This window comes from Lynx rufus, unplaced genomic scaffold (assembly GCF_022079265.1).
Source record: "Lynx rufus isolate CCGP_SWC_20201006 ecotype Redwood Valley unplaced genomic scaffold, mLynRuf1.p SCAF_15, whole genome shotgun sequence".
Taxonomy (NCBI): domain Eukaryota; kingdom Metazoa; phylum Chordata; class Mammalia; order Carnivora; family Felidae; genus Lynx; species Lynx rufus.
The window spans coordinates 53,881,337-53,900,217 of record NW_025814829.1 but is presented as its reverse complement, the minus strand read 5'-3'; the positions used below and the strand labels follow the sequence as shown (position 1 = coordinate 53,900,217).

At 48.1% G+C, this 18,881-nt stretch overlaps 1 protein-coding gene across 2 annotated transcripts in view; it reads right to left on the bottom strand.

Moving 5' to 3' along the window:
• The window catches only part of ILDR2 (immunoglobulin like domain containing receptor 2), a 57,628-nt gene extending 39,456 nt beyond the window's left edge, over positions 1-18,172 (bottom strand). For both annotated transcript variants that reach the window (XM_047077073.1, XM_047077072.1), the window contains exons 1-3: positions 18,070-18,172; positions 2,552-2,884; positions 1,533-1,652 (exon numbers count right to left, since the gene is read on the bottom strand). In XM_047077073.1, coding sequence (XP_046933029.1) covers positions 1,533-1,652; positions 2,552-2,884; positions 18,070-18,115 — 499 coding nt within the window. In that variant the 5' untranslated portion in view covers positions 18,116-18,172. The remainder of the gene's footprint in view (positions 1-1,532; positions 1,653-2,551; positions 2,885-18,069) is intronic.
• Positions 18,173-18,881: the final 709 nt, after the last annotated feature.

Genomic DNA, 18,881 nt, shown 5'->3' with positions numbered 1-18,881 from the left:
CCTCAGATGACAAGGCTTTCTCACTCTATTTGTTTCCCCACGTTTGCAGAACTGGGAACAAATTATTTAAAGTGGTTTTTACCTGGCCTCATTTTCCTGCACAGGCAATTACTTCTCTGCAAATGGCTGCACTAGCCAAATAACTGTGTCCACAATTAGCTAATTGCAGGTTCAATGAGCCACTTGTTCCTTCAAACTTGGCCATTAGAGTTGTGTGATTGGGCAGAAATTTATCTTTCTATTCCCCTCTGATTTACAGAGTCACAGCAGATCCCAAATCTGATTTCCCCGCATTCTTTTACAGTGTGAATCTAAGCCTTTTTACTTTACTTCCTTTTGTGTATCTGGATTCCATTCTTTTACAAACCGCAGCAGCTACGCTTTATATATTAGACCCAAGGAATATGTATTTGAATTAAGTCAACCCTTTAATAAGGGTTATCATTAATTAGAGGGTGAATTATTAATAAATTATCCATTTGATAAACCGTAAAAGTAAGGCCGCAAAACAGTTGATTTGCCAAAGGCAAGCAGTCGTAATAGAGTAAAACTAAAAACCCTAAATAGCAAACTCGACTTTCTCCCTAGGCACTGAGCTTCCCACACAGGGTAAAAATTAACCTTCAACCTCACTTGCCTTTAAAAGAAAGCGCCCTTAAACATTCCTAAAAATCATTATCACCTGGGTTCTCTGAAACTACAAAAAATGTCATTTCTTTTAAAAACTGCTTGAATTTTTCTCCTACAATTAATGCATTTTCTTTTCTCAATTTCTGTATATTTGACTCTAATTTTCTTGTTCAACCAACACTTATAGAACATTGAAATATGTGCTCAATTTTCAGTTTCATCACAAGGAGGTCATCTCCCACTAACACTCCTCCAATCCACTAGAAAAGTCGCCGAGAATAGTGAGTTTTCATTTATGAACAAATTAATATTAATGAGGATTAGATATATTTGCTTTGAGAATGACTCAGACACTTTTAGGTTTCAAGACATTTGCCTTCCAATAAACACTAGCAGACTCTCCGATGGTTCTTTTCACCTGGAACATTTTATTGTTAAACTCTCTACTTTACAGCCACCCCTCCTCAGGATTGTCCTAAGTGTCTGTAACTGAATGGGAAACGATTCCCCACGTCTCAGGAGATCCTGACTCACCAACAAATTCTTCTCTCTCAATTGTCTCTATTCTGCTTCAAAAGCCTCTGGCATTTTCTTCAACACTTAGCGTATAAAAAGGTAAGTAAAGCTTAAGAGCAAAGAGAAATCAGGGTTAAAGGTACACAAGTGGAAAGGAGGGAAAAACAACTCTAAGAAAGCAGAAGAAACACTCAGGACAATGCTAAAAAAAGGGAGGGGGGCACAGCCTCCAAGAAACGAGATACAATAACGCCTACTGCTCACAGAGAACATGTACTGAAGCCAGTTTGCGCACAAACGATAAAGCCTGCGTGTGCACCTGCTGGGATATGGAGGGAGAAGTGAGGCGGTCGAAGACACAGGTGCTGCTGATGCTTTTCACTTACCCAACACCAGCAATTCTGCCGAGTCCTCGTTTTTGCCCTCCAGGTCATCAGGGGTAGTGATAATACAGTAATAGAGTCCGCTGTCTCCCCACATGAGTTTTCCAATTTGAAGATCAGCATCTGTGATCACAAAAAGAAGTGCCCAGTCCTAAAACTGCCCCCTGAAAGGAAAACACTGGACACTAGAGGGTGAGAGAAGGGCCCTTCTGGATTGTTTACAGGTCTACTTCTCCACTTAGATGGCAGCTGACGAGCTGTTCGCTTTATTTCAAACAAACAAACAAAAACCCGATAGCAAACAATAGCATCCCTGAGGTGAGACACTTAGTGTGTCCCCAGAAACTGGTCTAGGGCCAGTTCAGTTTTGGGAATAGATGACTGCTTGCAACCAACCAGATCTGCAGAGGCCCCTGAAAGCCAGATACATTCCAGAGTCACCCTGGACTCCCAGAAATGAGCTGGCGTCACAGGAGTTCTTCAAAATTCACGGGTCACGTCAGACTCTCAGGCCCTTTTCTTGTCCAAAGCTTTAGGGAGCAGAAGGAAGGGTAGAATTGATGCAGAACCAACTGGGGCTTGGGCCCTGGCATCTACCCGGCTCTGTAACTTGATGCATTCATCCCTTCTCCCAGCAGAGCAACTTCCTAGGGAAGTTGGGTTTTCTGAGTTTGGGAATGGGCCGTAAACGCTAATGTCAAGGTGTAAGGTTGTGAGAATATTCTTTCACTAGAATCTGTTTCAATTCAGTTCTGATAACAAGCTCCTCAGACTAGAGGTCGGGACCGGGAAAGACTATTTCCAAAGCTCATCTCTGTGTCTGTCCTAGATATTACAACCCTTTACACTTTCTACACTCACTGTCCCATTAAGTAATTCGCTAAGCTTCTTGATTGCTCCCATCTCCCATAAAATCAAAATCTTGAGGGGTTGCAAGGCTGAGACGCTGGCATCCCCTTGTGTGGGGGAGGGTGGAACTAATCTCCCCTCCATTCCTGGATTCCAAGCGGAGGCATCGTTACCATGCACAATCGTGATCTCTCTGCCCCTGTAGAAGTCTCCCAGGGTGACGGTCGAGCCCTGTTTGGAAGCTACCACTCGAACAGTCCTCCTGCTGTCTAAACAATCCAAGTAGGGGTCCCACTCCAGGTTTCTTTTGCTGAGAGACTGGGCCCGGGGAGAGGACATGCCCAGGGATTCCCCCATGCGATCCTGGCAGTAGGACTTGAACTTCCACTGCACGACGGCAGGCTGATGGGAAGACGTGGAGAAGTGGCAGCGAAGCACGGTGGGCTGGAAGAGCATGGCCACCTTCTTCTTGTCAGGCACTGTGACTTGAAGGCCGTCAGCCATGGCTGCAAAACACAATGAATATGTCCAAGTGGTATCCACACCCTGGACCTTACCTCCCATCACACAGTCGCGCCTTTCCACCTCACCTCCCTGATCTGTCCCTCCTCGCTTTCCCCATCACAGTTAACGGCATCATCCCATCTGGCTGCATCGTCCAGAAACCTGCCCTCACTCCCAATATCCAGTCGGTCACTAAGCCATGTCCAGTTGATCTCTTAACGTCTTTAATATTTCTTCCCTCCTCTTTGACCTCACTACCATTGCTTTTGTTGGTGCTTTTGATTTCTTGCTTATAATATTACAATAATCTCGGCTCCTCTCCCCGCCGGCCACTGCCCACATGTCATCCATTCTCCTTGTTACAAACTTCAAGCAGTCTTTCTAAATCTGGCTGCTGTGGCTCTCCTTCTTAGAACCCTTCACTCAACCTCCCTGGCCTTCAGGATAGAACCCAAAGCACCTGGAAAAGATGGAAGGTCCTTCATCATCTAGTTCTTCTTACCTCCTCAGCCTCACTGGTAGTGGCACCTTTATTTGAGTGCCAGCTTCCAGGAACAACCAAACAAGTTAACAGGTTCCCCAGGTGGGACATGCTATCTCACACCTCTGGGTCTTTGCGCATGAAGCTCCTAGTTTCTGGAATGCTTTCTCCTCACTTCTTTCTTAGGGAAGCTGTTTTCCACCCTTCAAAGCCCAGGTCAAAGGCTTTCTGTAAGTCTTCTCTGACCCTCAGCCCATTCATGACTTCCTCCTTTGTGCCACCAGAATCCCAGCATCCTTTTCTAGACACTTCTTATAATTACTTTGCAAGAATTTCATGCCTGTCACCCCCATCAGATTTGTCAGGTAAGGAATGTGTCTTATCTTACTGTCCTGGCTTGTGAAGCCCACAGGTGCTCAACTAATATTTGATAAATAAAAACAATGAAGCTGGGAAGTATAACTTCAGGAGGAAGTGACTTCCCTTCCAGATGATAAGCTAGCAAAGGGGACAGAGATGAAGGGAAATGAAAGCTTTAAGAGAAATGAAGATTTTCAGATCAAAAGCGGTAGACTAAGTTCAAAAGCTTTGAAGGTTCATCAAAAAAAAAAAAAAAGGTGGGGGGAGAGAAGGGTACCTGGGTGGCTCAGTCGACTGAGCGTGCAACTCTTGATTTCAGCTCAGGTCAGGATCTCACAGTTTGTGGGTTTGAGCCCCACGTCAGGCTCCATGCTGACAGCACAGAGCCTACTTGGGATTCCCTCTCTCCCCCTCTATCTGCCCTGCTGTGCATGCTGTCTCCCTCTCTTTCTCTGTCGCTCAAAAATTTTTTAGAAAAGGGAGAAAGAACGCTAGAAAGCAGACGAGAAGTTTAAGTGGCGAAAAGATACAGCCTGAGGCTTTGTCCAAGAAAGAGAGGGAGATTTCAGTGAATGGAAGACCAGGGGAGTATTTGAGAGGCAAAAGGTCTCTATTAACTAAATGGTGAGATCTAGAAATTCCAAGCAAAGACAACTTAACTTTCTCAGTTCAATGAGAGAATCAGGAGTTTCTACCTTGATCTAACGTAGAAGCAGAAACAGAATGATGATGAGAGGCAGAGAAAGGAATATGAACAGAAAGACATGATAAAGACGCTGTGAATTAAATCCAGGAAGGAGTCTGCCAAGTCAGCTGCCGGGAGCTCGAGACCCTAGAATTACAGTGGACTTGAGGCACGCGAGGAAGGAATAGTTTCCGCGGGGTGCCTTCTGTCCTTTATTCCTGCCAGTGTTCAAAATGACATCTGGAAAGCACACTCACTCTCACGGTTCCAACATACACTTATTTACCTATGAGGGTCTCCTATGGAAGGACCCTCAACAAAGGCAAAATACCACACTTGTGCTCCTGTCTTCGGAGTTCCAGACCAGCACCTCTCGCTATGAAAAACCAGGTTCTAAGTTCTTCTGGAGAGAAAACATTTTCCGCATTCTGTGAACATGAGGAAGTGAGTACAACAGAGTGTTTGAGATTCACCAAATCGTAGTGTCTTGAACCTACCAAGTGCTATAGAATAAATGAAGGAACGCGCGCACACATGAATGACTATCACTACAGGAATTTCTAAGACTTTGCAGAGAAAACGGTTACATGTGTCATAGATGGCACGGTATAGAATAGCAGTGGAATCAAATAGATAGTACTTCGAATCCCACCTGGCCATCCACTAGCAACGAGGCCTTAACGAAGCCTCTTAAGCAGCCCTCACTTACAAAATGAGCCTCATAATGCTTACTCACGGGGTTGTTAACAAGCATTACATCATTGGACACCTGTCCGGAGGAGACCCTACCGCAGAGGACTGTGACCATGTCCCGCAGTGGTAGATCTCAAACACTAATCCTCCCTCACCTTTCCTGCTTTTTCTCTCACCTCCCACACTGAGGCTCCTGAATCTCCATGAACGTCCACCACCAACAGGCTTGACGATAACCAGACTATGTACATCAGCCCCATCCAGGAGCAAATAATTCCAATCTGGAAGCTCACTGAAGAATCTCAGTTTCTAGGCTCCATTGCTTCCTTCCACCACGCCAAATGTTGATATGGCTAATTCCACTGCTCTCTAACTCACAGAGCTAGAGTGGGAAAAGAAATTTCTTTACAATTTCTCCTTAAATTCCATTGCGTTAATTTTTAACCTTGTAATTCTTCTCCAAATCCCTATTCACACTCCAATTTTCCAGTTCTCCAAAAATGGGACAGAGAGGTGAAGGGACTTCGGTTAGCAGTGGTTGAGGCTGAATAACCAATCACAGGCATTGTTCCCAGTACAACACTTTGTACTTGACCACACCGCCTTTCTTCTCTGCTATCACTTCAGGCTATACCTGGGAAATCACATTTCCTAGCCTTTCTAGGATAAATAAAACCAGCAGAGAAGGCAGACAAAGTGTTGTATAAAAGCGTTGCTAAATAAAAGTATTGTACGTTTTTTTGTTTGTTTGTTTGTTTGTTTGGTCAGGGTTTTGTGTTTTTGTTTGTTTGTTTGTGAGACAGGTGATTACTAAGAATAACCTCCTTTACAGCCCTGTTCTCTGTTAACGAGATTAGCCATTTGACCAAGCTATTGGACTCCCTTAATTATTAATGTAGTCTAGTTGGTTCTCCGTTCATTCCAGGACATACAATATAAATCCATGCTCCAAAGAATCAGGAATACATTCTGAGAAACATCTACCATTTTACAGCATAAGAGCGAGAGTCATGGATTTTGGAATCCAGTCCTAAATTAGAGTCCAAGCTCTACCCCTTCCTGGCTGCATGACCTACAGCAGATTTCTCAACTCACCAATTTTAGTTTCCTCACTGGTAAAACCAGGATAATTATAACTACCTCACGGAATTGACTGAAGGCTAAATGAAATTTGAACCTGAGTACTTAGGACAGCATGGTATATGGCAAACACTCAATAAATGTAGCTGGTGCTCCTGTCAAGCACAGTCTATTGACTTCTGGGAAGCTATGAACCTAGAGCTGGGTGACCGCACAGATACCAAGACGGGAGATGCTAAGTGCGTAGAGGGCAGAGTGCAGAAACTGCACAGGAATGCTAGAATAGGTAATTAGGAGTTGAACAGTGACAGTGCCTGGGTTTACTCATCACTGCACAGTCACACAGGCACCTCCTGGAAATCAGAAATGGAGGGTAACCCTGTGTGTTCCTGTGCAGGTATAATAGGAACCCTGGAACTCTCAGCTAAGGATACATCTGGACAACTGGAGAAGACAGGACGAAAAATCTCAAGTAAATCCCAGTTTATCGGATCTTTAAGGACCTCAAGAGTGAAGAAAGATGGAAATGCCGATCCCTCCTTTAGCTCTATGAACTTCAAACTGTAGGATGAATGCCACCCGGGTCTTGAGCCTGCCTTTAGGAACCCCAACCCACTCTAGTGGGGTCTGGAATTGCTCTTCTGGCCCTAACCCTGAATTCTGGGTGAGGGCTTGGATTCCTTACACCCACTACATACCATTTCCTTCTCAACCTGTGTTTATCTTAGACGGTCTCCTCCTGATTTGCAATCCATTTGCCCAACTGGGACTGAGACCTTACTCTAGGCTCCAGTCTGTTTACCTGGGCCACGATACTAGCCCCTTCTCCAGAGGATTGAGTACTGTTTCCTCTCCCCCCGACACATGACTGAACCAAATCTGAAACCATGTGGCTGACCACCCAACTTGGAAAAATACCTCTCATATGGGATCTCCATTCCTACCACCAGATCAGGCCCCTCAGAGAGAGTATGTAACTGGGGCGAAAACTAAGATTGATAGTTCCCCATGGGCACTGAGATTCGGCCTGGCAATACCCTCCCTCTGGTTCTCATTTCCAAGAGATCTGCCCTGGGGTAAGGTTAGCGTCCTGAGCTTTGGTCCTACCTCCCACAGAGTTTTTTTCTATTTCACTATTTGTCAGATGCCAAAAACCTAGTACTTCTTACGCTGGAGTCTATACAGGCTAATAAGAATATCTTTGCATGCCAGGTAAATAAATTAAAAATGGTCAGCCTCTTCGTGGTGTTCATCCGTGCATTTGATCTGAGAAATCGTATTTCCTCCCACGGTTCCAACTATCATTTAAGTCTCAGACCCTCAGCTCTCTGAAGCCTCATCTGCATGTTTTAACAGATACTTCAAATTCAACGTGTCTAACCCCATTCATCATCTTTTCCCACTCCTTGCTTCTAGAGCAGTCCTTCCTCTCTCTCTAGCTCCGCTGCCAGTATACCCTCATCCTATCACCTCGGATAGAGATCATAGCTTTGATGATTTCCTCTCTGTCCCCGAATACATTTGGTCGGTCACTAAATCTAAACATCTCTCAAATTGGACCCTTCTCTATTGCGGCCATCACCCCCTTAAATTAGGTTTCTATTCCTCCTACTAAATAATAATTATGAAATGCTTACTGTGTGTCAGAAATTGTGTTATGCATTATTCATGTGGTATCTTAATGAATTCTCTCAAAAAATTCTACAGTTGTTATTATGTTCATTTTATACACGATGAACCTGTTTCTCAGAGAATGTATGTATCTTCCCTAACATCTCAGAGTTAGCAAGTAACAGTCAGATATGAACCCAGGCTGACGGGCTCCAAAGCTCGTGAGCATCACTTCACATAGGTCTCATTACCTCCTCAGTTTTATAATTGCCTCCTACGTGGTCTCCCTACTTCTGGCCAAATACACTCTCCACATTTTTTTTTTAAATCTAGAGTTGTTTTTTTTAAAGACATATCCAATCATATCTGCTCCCTGCTTCAAGATTTCCATTGATTCCCCTTTCCTTCCGGGATAAGACCCGAATGCCTAGACACGGCATATGAGGTCTTCAGTGTGATTTGGCCCCAAGCACGCTCCAGACATATTAAAACATTTTCCATTCTCTAGCTATAAATATGTTATTCCTTTCGCTGGGGAAACACCAGAGCATGTAACTGAAGGAGTCCCTGCGAGCCAGAGAGAGGGAAGCATTGGGTCATGCATACGTTGGCACAATGGGAAAGATGGGCCTCCGAGTCCAGGCACTGGCGACACCATAAGGGACTGCTGTTTCAGTGTCTGATAAAGAGATTTATAGAGGTAAGGAAAGAATCTGTGTTTCAGCCTACAAGTGAAAGCAAGTATTTCAGAACACTGGAGAGAAAAGGTTAGGGAAGATAGCAAAAGATAGCAAAAGAAGCGAAGTAAGGTAAGGAATCATCCTTTATAGAAGGCATCAGTAAAATTTAGGATTCCTGACTGAGAGCAGCAAATAGACAGCACACTGAGGATCAAAGGTGGGGACTGGAGATTATGTGTTTTTCTACATTTGCAGAGGAGGGAATCTTCATTCTTAGACCACCAGACCATGCTGGCAGTTGTCATTGCGCCCCTGATCAACAGAGAAACTCCCCTTGCCTATCAAACTCAAATTCAATCAAAAGTCTGTTTTAAAACACTCTGTTAAGTTCTGGGAAAATTGATTTGAAAGACCAGTCCCTGATCTTGAGAAACTCAATACAAAGTTCATTTCTAACTCTAGGGTCCCTGGGGGCAGGAACCAGGATTTGGTTGACCCTGTATCCCCAGTATGTAGCAAAGCCATAGAATATGGCTAAAGCTCACACAACGCGGAATGAATCAATGGATGACAGAATAAATGAAGGAGTGACTTACCCCCAGCACAGAGAATGGATTCTGGCCAATAACTTAGAAAAGCTGCCTAAAAGTAGAGTGATGCGCGACAGCTCAGAGAGCAGCCCCCACCTCAGCTAGTCACTAGGCCAGGGAAGATCAGCTCCAAGTAAAGACAATGCCTCCCTTCATGCGGCCAAACAAGGTCCTGCCCCAATTCTCATGGAAAGGAAAGGATTCCATACGTGACAAACTGTGTTCTTGCGAGAATAACAAAAGCAGTATCTAAAGCAAAGCTGTTCTTATTTTAGCCATTTCATGTTTTTCCAAAGCAAGTTCCTTTTCCCTACTAGTTAGTTGGTAAGCTATTCCTGCCAGCATCTTTGGGAGGCAGCTCAAGAAGCACAGTCCCCTTTTAGAGAAACAAAGATTGCCGCTGAAGGTCATGGACAATCACCATTGTAGGGATTTTCATCTTTAGAAATTTCGTATAAAGCTCATCCGTCCTTGAAGTTCCAGAAGTGGGATTCTGACCTCAGAATCACCCGTTCCCCAGCATACCTTGGCCGTCAGACTCCTAAGGTTTTGCTTCATTCCGTATGACAGTACAAATCTTCCTTCTCCTGCCTTCACGTTAGATCTTATTTAAGAAATTTATCTTTTGCCTGCACACTTTCAACATATTGTCCCAATTTCTTAAGATACTGCCTGCCACGGACGGGTTTCCTAAGTGTAGGAGATGAGTACGAAGTATCCACGCATCTCCTCTAGGTTTGGTCCATAGTCCAGAAGAGGAAATAAAGCTTGTCCATCCCTCAGTGGCATTGTCAGGATGGGAGCAAAGTATTTGGAGAAATGCTGCCCTGCAGGCTCAAGGTTTAAAGGAAAAGACAAGTCAGCTTGGGTCTTTTTTTCCCCTAAAAAAATAGGAACAATCCATCACCTTCCTGATGTACTTGGGTTAAAAAATAAAATAAAAAGGCTTTACAAAGAATAGCAGACATTCCCTTGGTATTTGCCTAATATCTAAGCCCAATTATGCAGCTTTCCCACGGGTTCTGCAAGTTAATCAGCTTCCTTCTAACTCCTTTCCTGCCTCAATTGGCCAGGATCAGTTTCTCTTGTTTGCTCTCATGACACCTGATTGCTTGATCCACTTCAGTGTTAGGGTGACCAGATGTGCCATTTGGAGACTTTGAAAATGTGACAGCATTCTTGTATATTTTCTCCCTGGTAGTCCTCAAAGGCAGCAATAGCTCCCCGTCTTCCACGGGGTTATGGTGAATGCCAGTGCTGCCCTGGCTCAGGTAGGCTTTGCTCATGGCCTGCTTATTATCTGCTGCCAATAACGCTGTACTTGTGCACACAGAACTTGCCATTCATTAAGCATACGTTCTCTGTGTCCAACTGAGCCATGCTTTCCCATTCTCGGCCGCCACTGTGCAGATGAGAGCCAGAAGCACATCTCTTTTCTGTCTGATTTGCCTTGTCTTCCAGAGATCTGAAATGAGCTCCTGGGTGATGTCTAGCTGGCCTACCTGCTGTTCCAGCAGGACCAAAGCTGCACTAAAAGAGGTCAGTCCCTAGCCTGCAAGGCAGAGGTACTTTGGAAAGTGTCCTGGTTCATTTGGGTGGGTCAGACTTCTGAGATGGGCCGGACATTTGGACAGAGAAAACTCCTATAAGAAAGTTCTGAACAACCTATACCACCTCGTTATCTGTATTTCGGTGTCTAGACTCTCACCTGAGCTCCAGACCCAAAGACACAACCTCATTCTCCATGTGGATGTTACACAAGCACCTCCACCTTGTCACTCCATAGAGGGAGACACTAAGGGTCCCCCTCCGTCAGTAATGGAATTCCTCAGGGCTTAATCTAGCCAGCCAAGCCAGCCAAATACTATGTTTCCTGGCTTCTCTGTAGCTAATGTGGCCGTATGTTCGGGATAAAGGTAGATGAGGAGAAGTGATATGTGCAACTTCTGGGTTACCTTTCTAAAGACAAGCTGCCTGCCTGGCCCTCTGCTTTCCTTGCTCCAACTGGCTGAGAATGCCTGTCACTGGAGCGGTCTTGGCAGCTACATGTGGGGAATGGCAAATTCACCCCCACTGGGCCTGGATTATTACAGGGGAGAGAAAGGAATTATTCTGTGTGAGTTATTATATTTTAAAGTCTCTTTGTTAAGGCAGCTTAGACTCTACTTTAATGAAATGCAAAATAGTGAAACTTTATCTCCCTCCCTGACATGTTTCTCCTCCTGTATTAGTTCAGGCCCACAAATGGCATCCCCAGCGATGCCAAGCCACAAACCTGAAGGCCGTCTTTGACACTCCTGCCCCTTCACCCTGCACATCCAACCACGCCACTGCCACTCCTCCGTGTCTAGTCACTCTGTGACTAACCCACTCTGCGACTCTGTGACTAACCCATTCTCCGCACTGAGGTCCAAATGGTATTTCTAAAATGTACGTCCGTTTGGGGCACTCCCTTGCTCTGACCCTTTTAACGACTCCTTCCGGCCACTTCAGGAGTAGAAGGGACAACTGGCCCCATTTCAGAGGGGGCCGCTCTCCTTCATCCCTCCTGTGGCACCAAATTCCCAGATCACACTGGAACGTTTGTAATTTTCAGAAATCAGGTCCTCCCTGCTTCTTGTCTTTTTTGCACATGGCTGTTCCCGCTGCAAGTTCCCCTTCTCCCATCCCACTTTTCCCCTAGTAATTCTTACTTATCCCTCCAAACTTGCTCAGCTATCACTTCTTCTAGGAGTTTCCTCTTGCTCTTACTGCAGTCACAGTACCCGAGAGGATGACATCGCATTGCCTAAGAATTTCCTATTCAGTGGTCCCTGCCATGAAATGACAAACTCTCTCCTGCAGCCTTTTAAAGACTCTGCTACATAGTAGGTACTCGACACATTTGCTGAATGATTTAACCCAGTTAATAGATCGTCTTATTTATTATTCCCAATTCGTTTTCCCTCTGGACTCTTGCATTGTTCCCTGTAGGCAGGGTACCACTTCAAAAACCATGGGCTTTTCCAAGGACTTGCATTGGCCAATGGAATGTGAGTACGTAAGACACGTAAGGCCATGAGACACGTCCAAGCAGAAACTCAAAGGGCAGATGCATGCTTTGGCTCTGGTCACTCTAGGCCCTCCCCCTACCCTCTTGAGCCCTCCACCATGACAACGGCAGGCCCAGCTAGTGGCTGCTTCTTCATCCCGGGTCTTGGAACAAGAAGACATTTGGAACTGAGCCAAGTCCACCAATTCTAGCCAATTCGTAGCTGACTTCAGCTCCCGTGTAATATGAGCAGGGGCAAATGTCTGCTCGTACGGGCTACGGAGATTTGGAGGTTGCTCCCTGCTGTATCAAAATGCTGGCTGATATGCCTATTTGGGGTTCATAATTAGTAATTGAGGACCTACTGTGTACCACGCATTGTGCTGGGAGTTTTACATAATTCCATTTTAATCATCACAACAGCCCTACAACGGAAGTTAATTTCCCACTTTCAAGCCAAAGAAAATAAGGTAAAATATTAAGCTGGTATTCAAATCCAGGTCAGTTTGAATCTAATCCCTCTCCCTGCACTGCCTCTGGGTCTGCCTCCTGATGAGCCGAGGGCACGGAGGAGTGACGATGCAGGAGGGTTCTACTCCTGATGCGGGGCACCACTTTCCGCAGGACTGCAGACACTGCAGGAGAACAGGAAGCAGCATGTTCTTCTGACTTCTTCTTTGTTTCTTGGCCCATAAAGAACACTAGTCACCCAAAATGCCTTCTTTCACTTTCAGAGAGCCAAAAACTATCTTGAAGACCAAAATTTCAAGTGTGCACACGCCCCAGCTACATCCTGTGCGGCTCCCGGGTGCAGAGCCCCAACCCCTAGTCCCGGATGGGCTCTGATATACCAGCAGTTATCTGCTGTCCCTGGGTCACATCCTCTGCTCTCTGGGCCTCACTGGAGCACTTCTCACTTACTTTAGATCTTAGAATTGAAGTGGAAAAGCTAAATGCTTTCTTTATCACTAGTCCCTGCCATATTTCCTTGAGTTCCATGAACTCTGAGCCTCACTACCCAGTGCCCCATAACAGACCCCACGTATGTTCACTTAAATCAAGAGTTCTACTCCGACCCACTGTAAGCAGAAAAGAATGTTTCACTTGGATTCAGGCACTTGAAACAACCAAGTCGTATCAAGTCAGTGTCACTGTTTCTTATTTTTTGGATCAATAAGATACCACGGACTTGGACAAGTCACTTATTCTGAGTCTTTGTCTTCTTAAGTAGAGGAAGGTATATCAGCCATTCTTACTTAGAATGATCAAAAGGCATAATGTATATGAAAGCCATTTAACATACCGAAAAGCATGATAGCATGTAAACAAACAAGAACCATCACATTATACCTCTCTTTATATTCTTGATTGGAGAAAAGCAGGCATAAAAGCTAAAATGTCAAAAGAAGTGAGGAGGTGAGTGGGTCCTGGAACAGAAAGTTGAGACTAGAAGGGACATTCTAGGGCCATATTGGCTCTAGGAGGATTCATCCCACCTGGTCCACAGTGCTTGGCTTGCTTTGCCAGTTCCCAATCTGACCACATTTAAGAGTTCAGAGTGGACCCTCTCCTATCCACCAAGCACTGGGTGCTACCCCATCCGTTTCTCTGAAAATCCTAGCAAGAGCTCTCCCTCCCCGGGCTGGTGTCTTTCATTCCAATCATCCGTGATCAGGGAAAGGCTGAAGAAACTGGAGCTCGCTGGTGGCTCTTCCCTGGGTGAATTACAAAAGGAAGATTGGATCTGTCACTCTTCAGTTGTGACTTCCAACTCATCAAAGTCACATGGAGAAAAGATTCTACATCATAGGATCTTAGAGCTGAAAGTGACCTCAGAAGTCATCTCATTCACCAGGTTATGAGACCCAGATCCCACGGTTTACATAGTCAATCTGTGGAGCAGGCAGGACTGGAACCCAATCCTTAACTTCCAGGTCAAGGTTCCATCCACCAACCGAGTCCTGGTACCAAAACTACGAACACTGTACTGAGCACCAAGTACTTGCACCAAGACTACGAGTACTAACAATTCCAAGTCTGCAAAAACCAGCCAACCCACAGAGTCACGTGAGTGTAAAATCTAAAGAGCGTGATACCCAAACAAGCTGCCCTGTTCTGGTCCAGAGGACAGCATCTGGCGGGGGGGATGGAGGGGAGTGGGGAGAGCTGTGATAAGGAGTTTGAAAGAAGATGCTCTGGTAAGAGCGAGGTCTCTTCCCCAGGAGAAAGGAGAACAGAGGAGGGAGAGAAACCGAAAGGAGTGCAGGACAGGAAAGGAGATCATGGAAGCGGAGGGGTCAGCAGTCTCCGGAAGCCACTCTTCCTTCTCCAGGGTTAATCCCCGCCTTAACTCTCCGTATCCAAGCCTCTCCTAAAAAAGACACCAGGTATCTGCCTGAACGCCAACCACACCAGGTAACAACCGCTCCTGGATGTCTCCGGCCCCCGCCAGGCTGGGCTAGGAGCCGCCTGGAAGCACCCCCACAGCACTGGGTGCAGAGCTCCATTACTGCTTTGGCACAGGCTACTCCATAACCGTGTCGGGCCACCCGCCGGCGGGTGCTGGAAGGCAGGGCTGTGTCTCATTCATTTTCGTAACCCCGGCACGGCGCCCGCACGTGGCCGGAACTCCGCAGCTGGCTGACATGCGGGAACACGTGTCTCCCCGCGGCCACCACCTCTTCTGGGAGTTCATTCCAGGCCTCCGCCGTCGGATCCACTCAGGTGCGGCTTGGGTGTGCCTCTGCCACGCTCCCCTCGCGCCCGTGTGGCCACGGTTCTCACCAGGGGACCTTCTGCTTCGACATCAAAATCACTGGAAAGCTCGCTTGAGTCACCGACCAGACTGACTACTCTTTGAGGACAAGGACTGTGTCTTTTCTCTCTTCATCCTCAGCACCTATTGGAACCCTTACAAAGCACAGGAAACCGTGCCTGGAGGATGGCTGAAGGAATGAATGAATGAATGAATGAATGAATGGAGTAAAGCCAGAAGGCAACCAAAAGAAATGCTAATAGAGCGAGCAATCTTCATCACAGGGAGGCGCAGAAGCCTCCAGGAAAACCCGTCGCCCGCTCCCCGCATGGGAGTGTGTTCGCGGAGTGGACACGGCGCCAGCGTTTCTCACAGCTTCTGCTGCCAGGAAAGGAGGAAAACGCCACCATCCACATTCAGGAACAAAGACCGAGTGAACCCTCCTTCAGGTCCTCCTGCTAGATGGCACCTGTTGCTAGAATACCAGCTGATAAGCATTGCGTTTGGTTCAAAACAACAACAACAATCTATTACAGGAAGCAGCATCGCAATGACAATAAGAAATCATGAGGCTAAATATACAGCAGGATTTCAGCAATGAAAGACAAGGAAGGAGCTGCTAGAGGCTGAGGGGAAAAAAAACTAAAGTGTTGATTAGAAATTGCTCAGCCTGCATTAAAAGCAACAGGGGAGGAGGGAGGGAGGGAAGAGAAAGTGGGGGAGGAGAAAGGGAGGGAGAGGAGAATGAATGTGTTTTTCCCTATGCTCTCTGACTCATTTTTAATCTGTCCTTTCCTTTCTCCCTCCCTTTGTACCACCCCCTTAAGAGAAAATTCATTGATTGGGCCGGACCGAGATTTCTCACCTTTCCTCTCCTGGCTTCTCTGTGAACGATGAGTCTGAATCCCCGTCTCATCCTTGGCTTCCCCCCCTCCCCAGCCGCCATCCTAGCTCCTCTGCTTTGCTGAGGCTGAGAGGCAGCCGGTCCAGAGGCACAACTGACAGCCTGATGGGATGACGGGGAAGCAGAAGCTGGGATCCGGGGACGCCTGCGGGGTCCACGGGATCTCCAGAGCCAGCCTCCCGTGCAGAGCACAGCCGCCCAGCCATCTGACAGCTGAGATGGCCCTAACAACTAACCTGTTGCCTGCCTCCTGGCAGGTGGCGGCCTCCCCAGGTACAGAGCAAAGAAGGCACGGACAAAGCAGCAACTCCCCTCAAAATAAACACAAAACAAAACATCCTACAACAACCGCCACCACCAACCGAACAAACAGGAACACCAGAGAGGCAGCAGCTTAGGAGAGTGCAAATAGGACTGGCCCGAGGCTTGGAGAACTGGGTTCTAGTCCCTGCTGCATCACAAACTTGCTGTGTGCCTGTCACCTCTCTGGACCTCCATTCCTGCAAACTGAGAGGGCTGAACTAGACGGCCTGTGACCCCTTCCGGTGATATGACTCCATCTCATAAAAAGCTGTCGGCCATCTAGCAAGGCCTGGATATATGTTCGCCGTCTGCTCCCACTCCCTGCCAATCCCTAGAGTGCTTTTCTCGGGCACATCCCTGGGTATCTGCAAGAGCATCTCTGACTCAGAGCACCCCCACCCCCACCCCAGGATACCTAGCTGACCTTGGGGAGGTGGTGATACAGGCTCCAGGCCCAAGTTCCTTCCGGTGTGATAACGTAGAAGTAGAGGCAAATTAAGGACATTCAGAATCAGTGAGGGTGGAGGTGGAAGGCACTGGAGGCCAGGGGAGTGGGGAGACATGGCTCAGCCAAACCCTGAAATCAGAGATGATTCATATTTGAATAATGTGGGAGGGATGAACTCAGAACAGCCAAGAGAAGAGGCTAACTCTGCTGGCGTGCCCTGCTCCCCCAAACGTAAAGCCAGCAGGGGGCAGAGCCAGTGTTAGGGGCCCTTCGTTTGGAACAGGGAAAAAAAAAATTGAGGCAATCAGTAATCTTACTCTACAGCGAAGGGAAAAGGAGTTCTTGCTTTTCTTCTTAAATATATTTAATCCTCTTCCAATGATTTGCCTTGGATATTTTAAACTTGTTCCCCTTACCCTATTGACTTGATTTTTCCAAATCTTCTGAGTGGTGCCCCCAGAGGGAACAGAACTTCTTTTTTTGGGGGGTGGGGGGTGCTATTTTCTGTTTTCTCCCCTGCCCCTCACTGCCCGCATCCAGTCCTCACAACCTTTCTGATCTCTTGTTCCTTTCCTCCATCAGTCCATCTCCACCTTGCTTGGAATCTTGGTCTCAACCGCTTCCAAACTACCTGAACCTTCCTACCCATCCCCACCCCCACCCAAGCAAGGCTACTTTGTGAATCTATCAGGGCTAGCCACCGGCCCCTTAACCTTGCAGGATCTTCGTGTGAGACAACGTGCTAGGAACCTGAGCCTCTCCAGACCCCAGGGGAGTGGGGAGAAAGTTCCCTGAAAGGCAGGGGGAAACACAGAGGACCCAGCTAGAGGAAGTGATTTTAATGCTGAGGAGAAGCTCTACCCTCTGAATATCTCTGCAATTCATCTTTATCGGGGCCTGTTTATTGGGGGGAAGAAGGCTCTTTCTTCTCCACTGTGAGACCACTCCCCAAATTGTACCAAACGAGAGAGAGAGAGAGAGAGAGAGAGAGAGAGAGAAGGGCCCTAAACTCCACAACCAATCAAGCCTCCGTCCCCATCTCCTTCCTCATGCGCCCCACTGCACCCCCAGAGCCACAGAGAGAACGCCGCTGGCTCTCCCGGCTTCTCTAGGGAAGGAATTCAAGAGGCACTCCTCTACCCCTCACCTCCAGAAGACCAGTTCTGTTAATTAATCGGTCTCCCCCGAGCTTTCTTTCTTCCTAGCCAGGCTCTTCCCAGGACCCACAGCATTACAAACTCGGGATAAGACCAAGAGAGAACCGTTGTGTGGAAAAGGAAATGCACAAGAAAAAAAAAAAAACCCTAATGAGTCAAACACCTGCATCTCGATCCGTCTCACTTGTAATCGGGATTCTCCCCGCCTCCTCCATCATTCTAACACACACACACACACACACACACACACACACACACACACACACACAGCCCCCTCCCCCACTTACCGCCGGCCTGCTAAGCAGCTTTAAGCCCAGCCAGGGGGGGAATGGGGGTGGGGTGGGGTGGGAACCGAAGCACCGAGGGAATATACATAAAGTTATTCGCCTGGGGAGAAAACGACTCCTACCTGTTAGCCAGAAGACAGCGATCCACGCCAGCACGACCCCGTCCATGTTCCCCAACTTCCCATTCAGATGAAGGAGCGGGCAAAGTGGGGAAGGGCGGCAGCGCAAGGCTCGGGGTGACCAGGCGGCAGCGGCAGCGGCGGGGCTGCGGCCGCGCGCGTGAGCGGGCCCCCGGCGTCCCTGGCGCCGCCGCCCGCCCGCCCGGCCCGCCGCGCCGCCTGCCGAACGCGCGCTGCCGCGGGCTCCCCGGCTCGGCTCGGCGCGGCTCCCGGCGGCGCTCCCGCACGCCCAGGCAGCGAGCGCGGCGCGGGGCGAGCGCCTCCCCGCCGCAGAGCCGGCCGCGCGGGGGAGCTCGGCCGCCGCCGCCGCCGCCGCCTCCGCCCCGCCGCCCGCCGCCCCGGGGCTTCCGAAGTTTCTGGGTCACGTGCCGGCCCCGAGGTCGCGCCGAGTAACAAAGTACGCTGGGGGAGAGGGTGCTGGGAAGAGCCGGGGGCCGCGGGCGCTGCTCCTCCCAGGGAGGCCCACGTCCGGGAACCCGAGCCCCGACGGAGTGGGGGTTCTGGGAGGGGGAGTCAGGAGACGCAGGTGTCTGTGGCCAGCCTGCACCGGGGGAGGGACAGACGCGGGAGGGGGGACCTGCGGGGACTTGGCATAACTTGTCGCGGGACTCCTCCTGGCAAGTTCTCTGGGCAAGGGTGTCTGCTTCTGCTGCATCCCGTCCCTCCGTCTGCTTCCAGGAGGCCGTTCAAGGAAACCAGAGATTCTCCAGCATCGGGAAAGGTAGCAGGGAGACCTACGCTGCAACTTTCTCCTG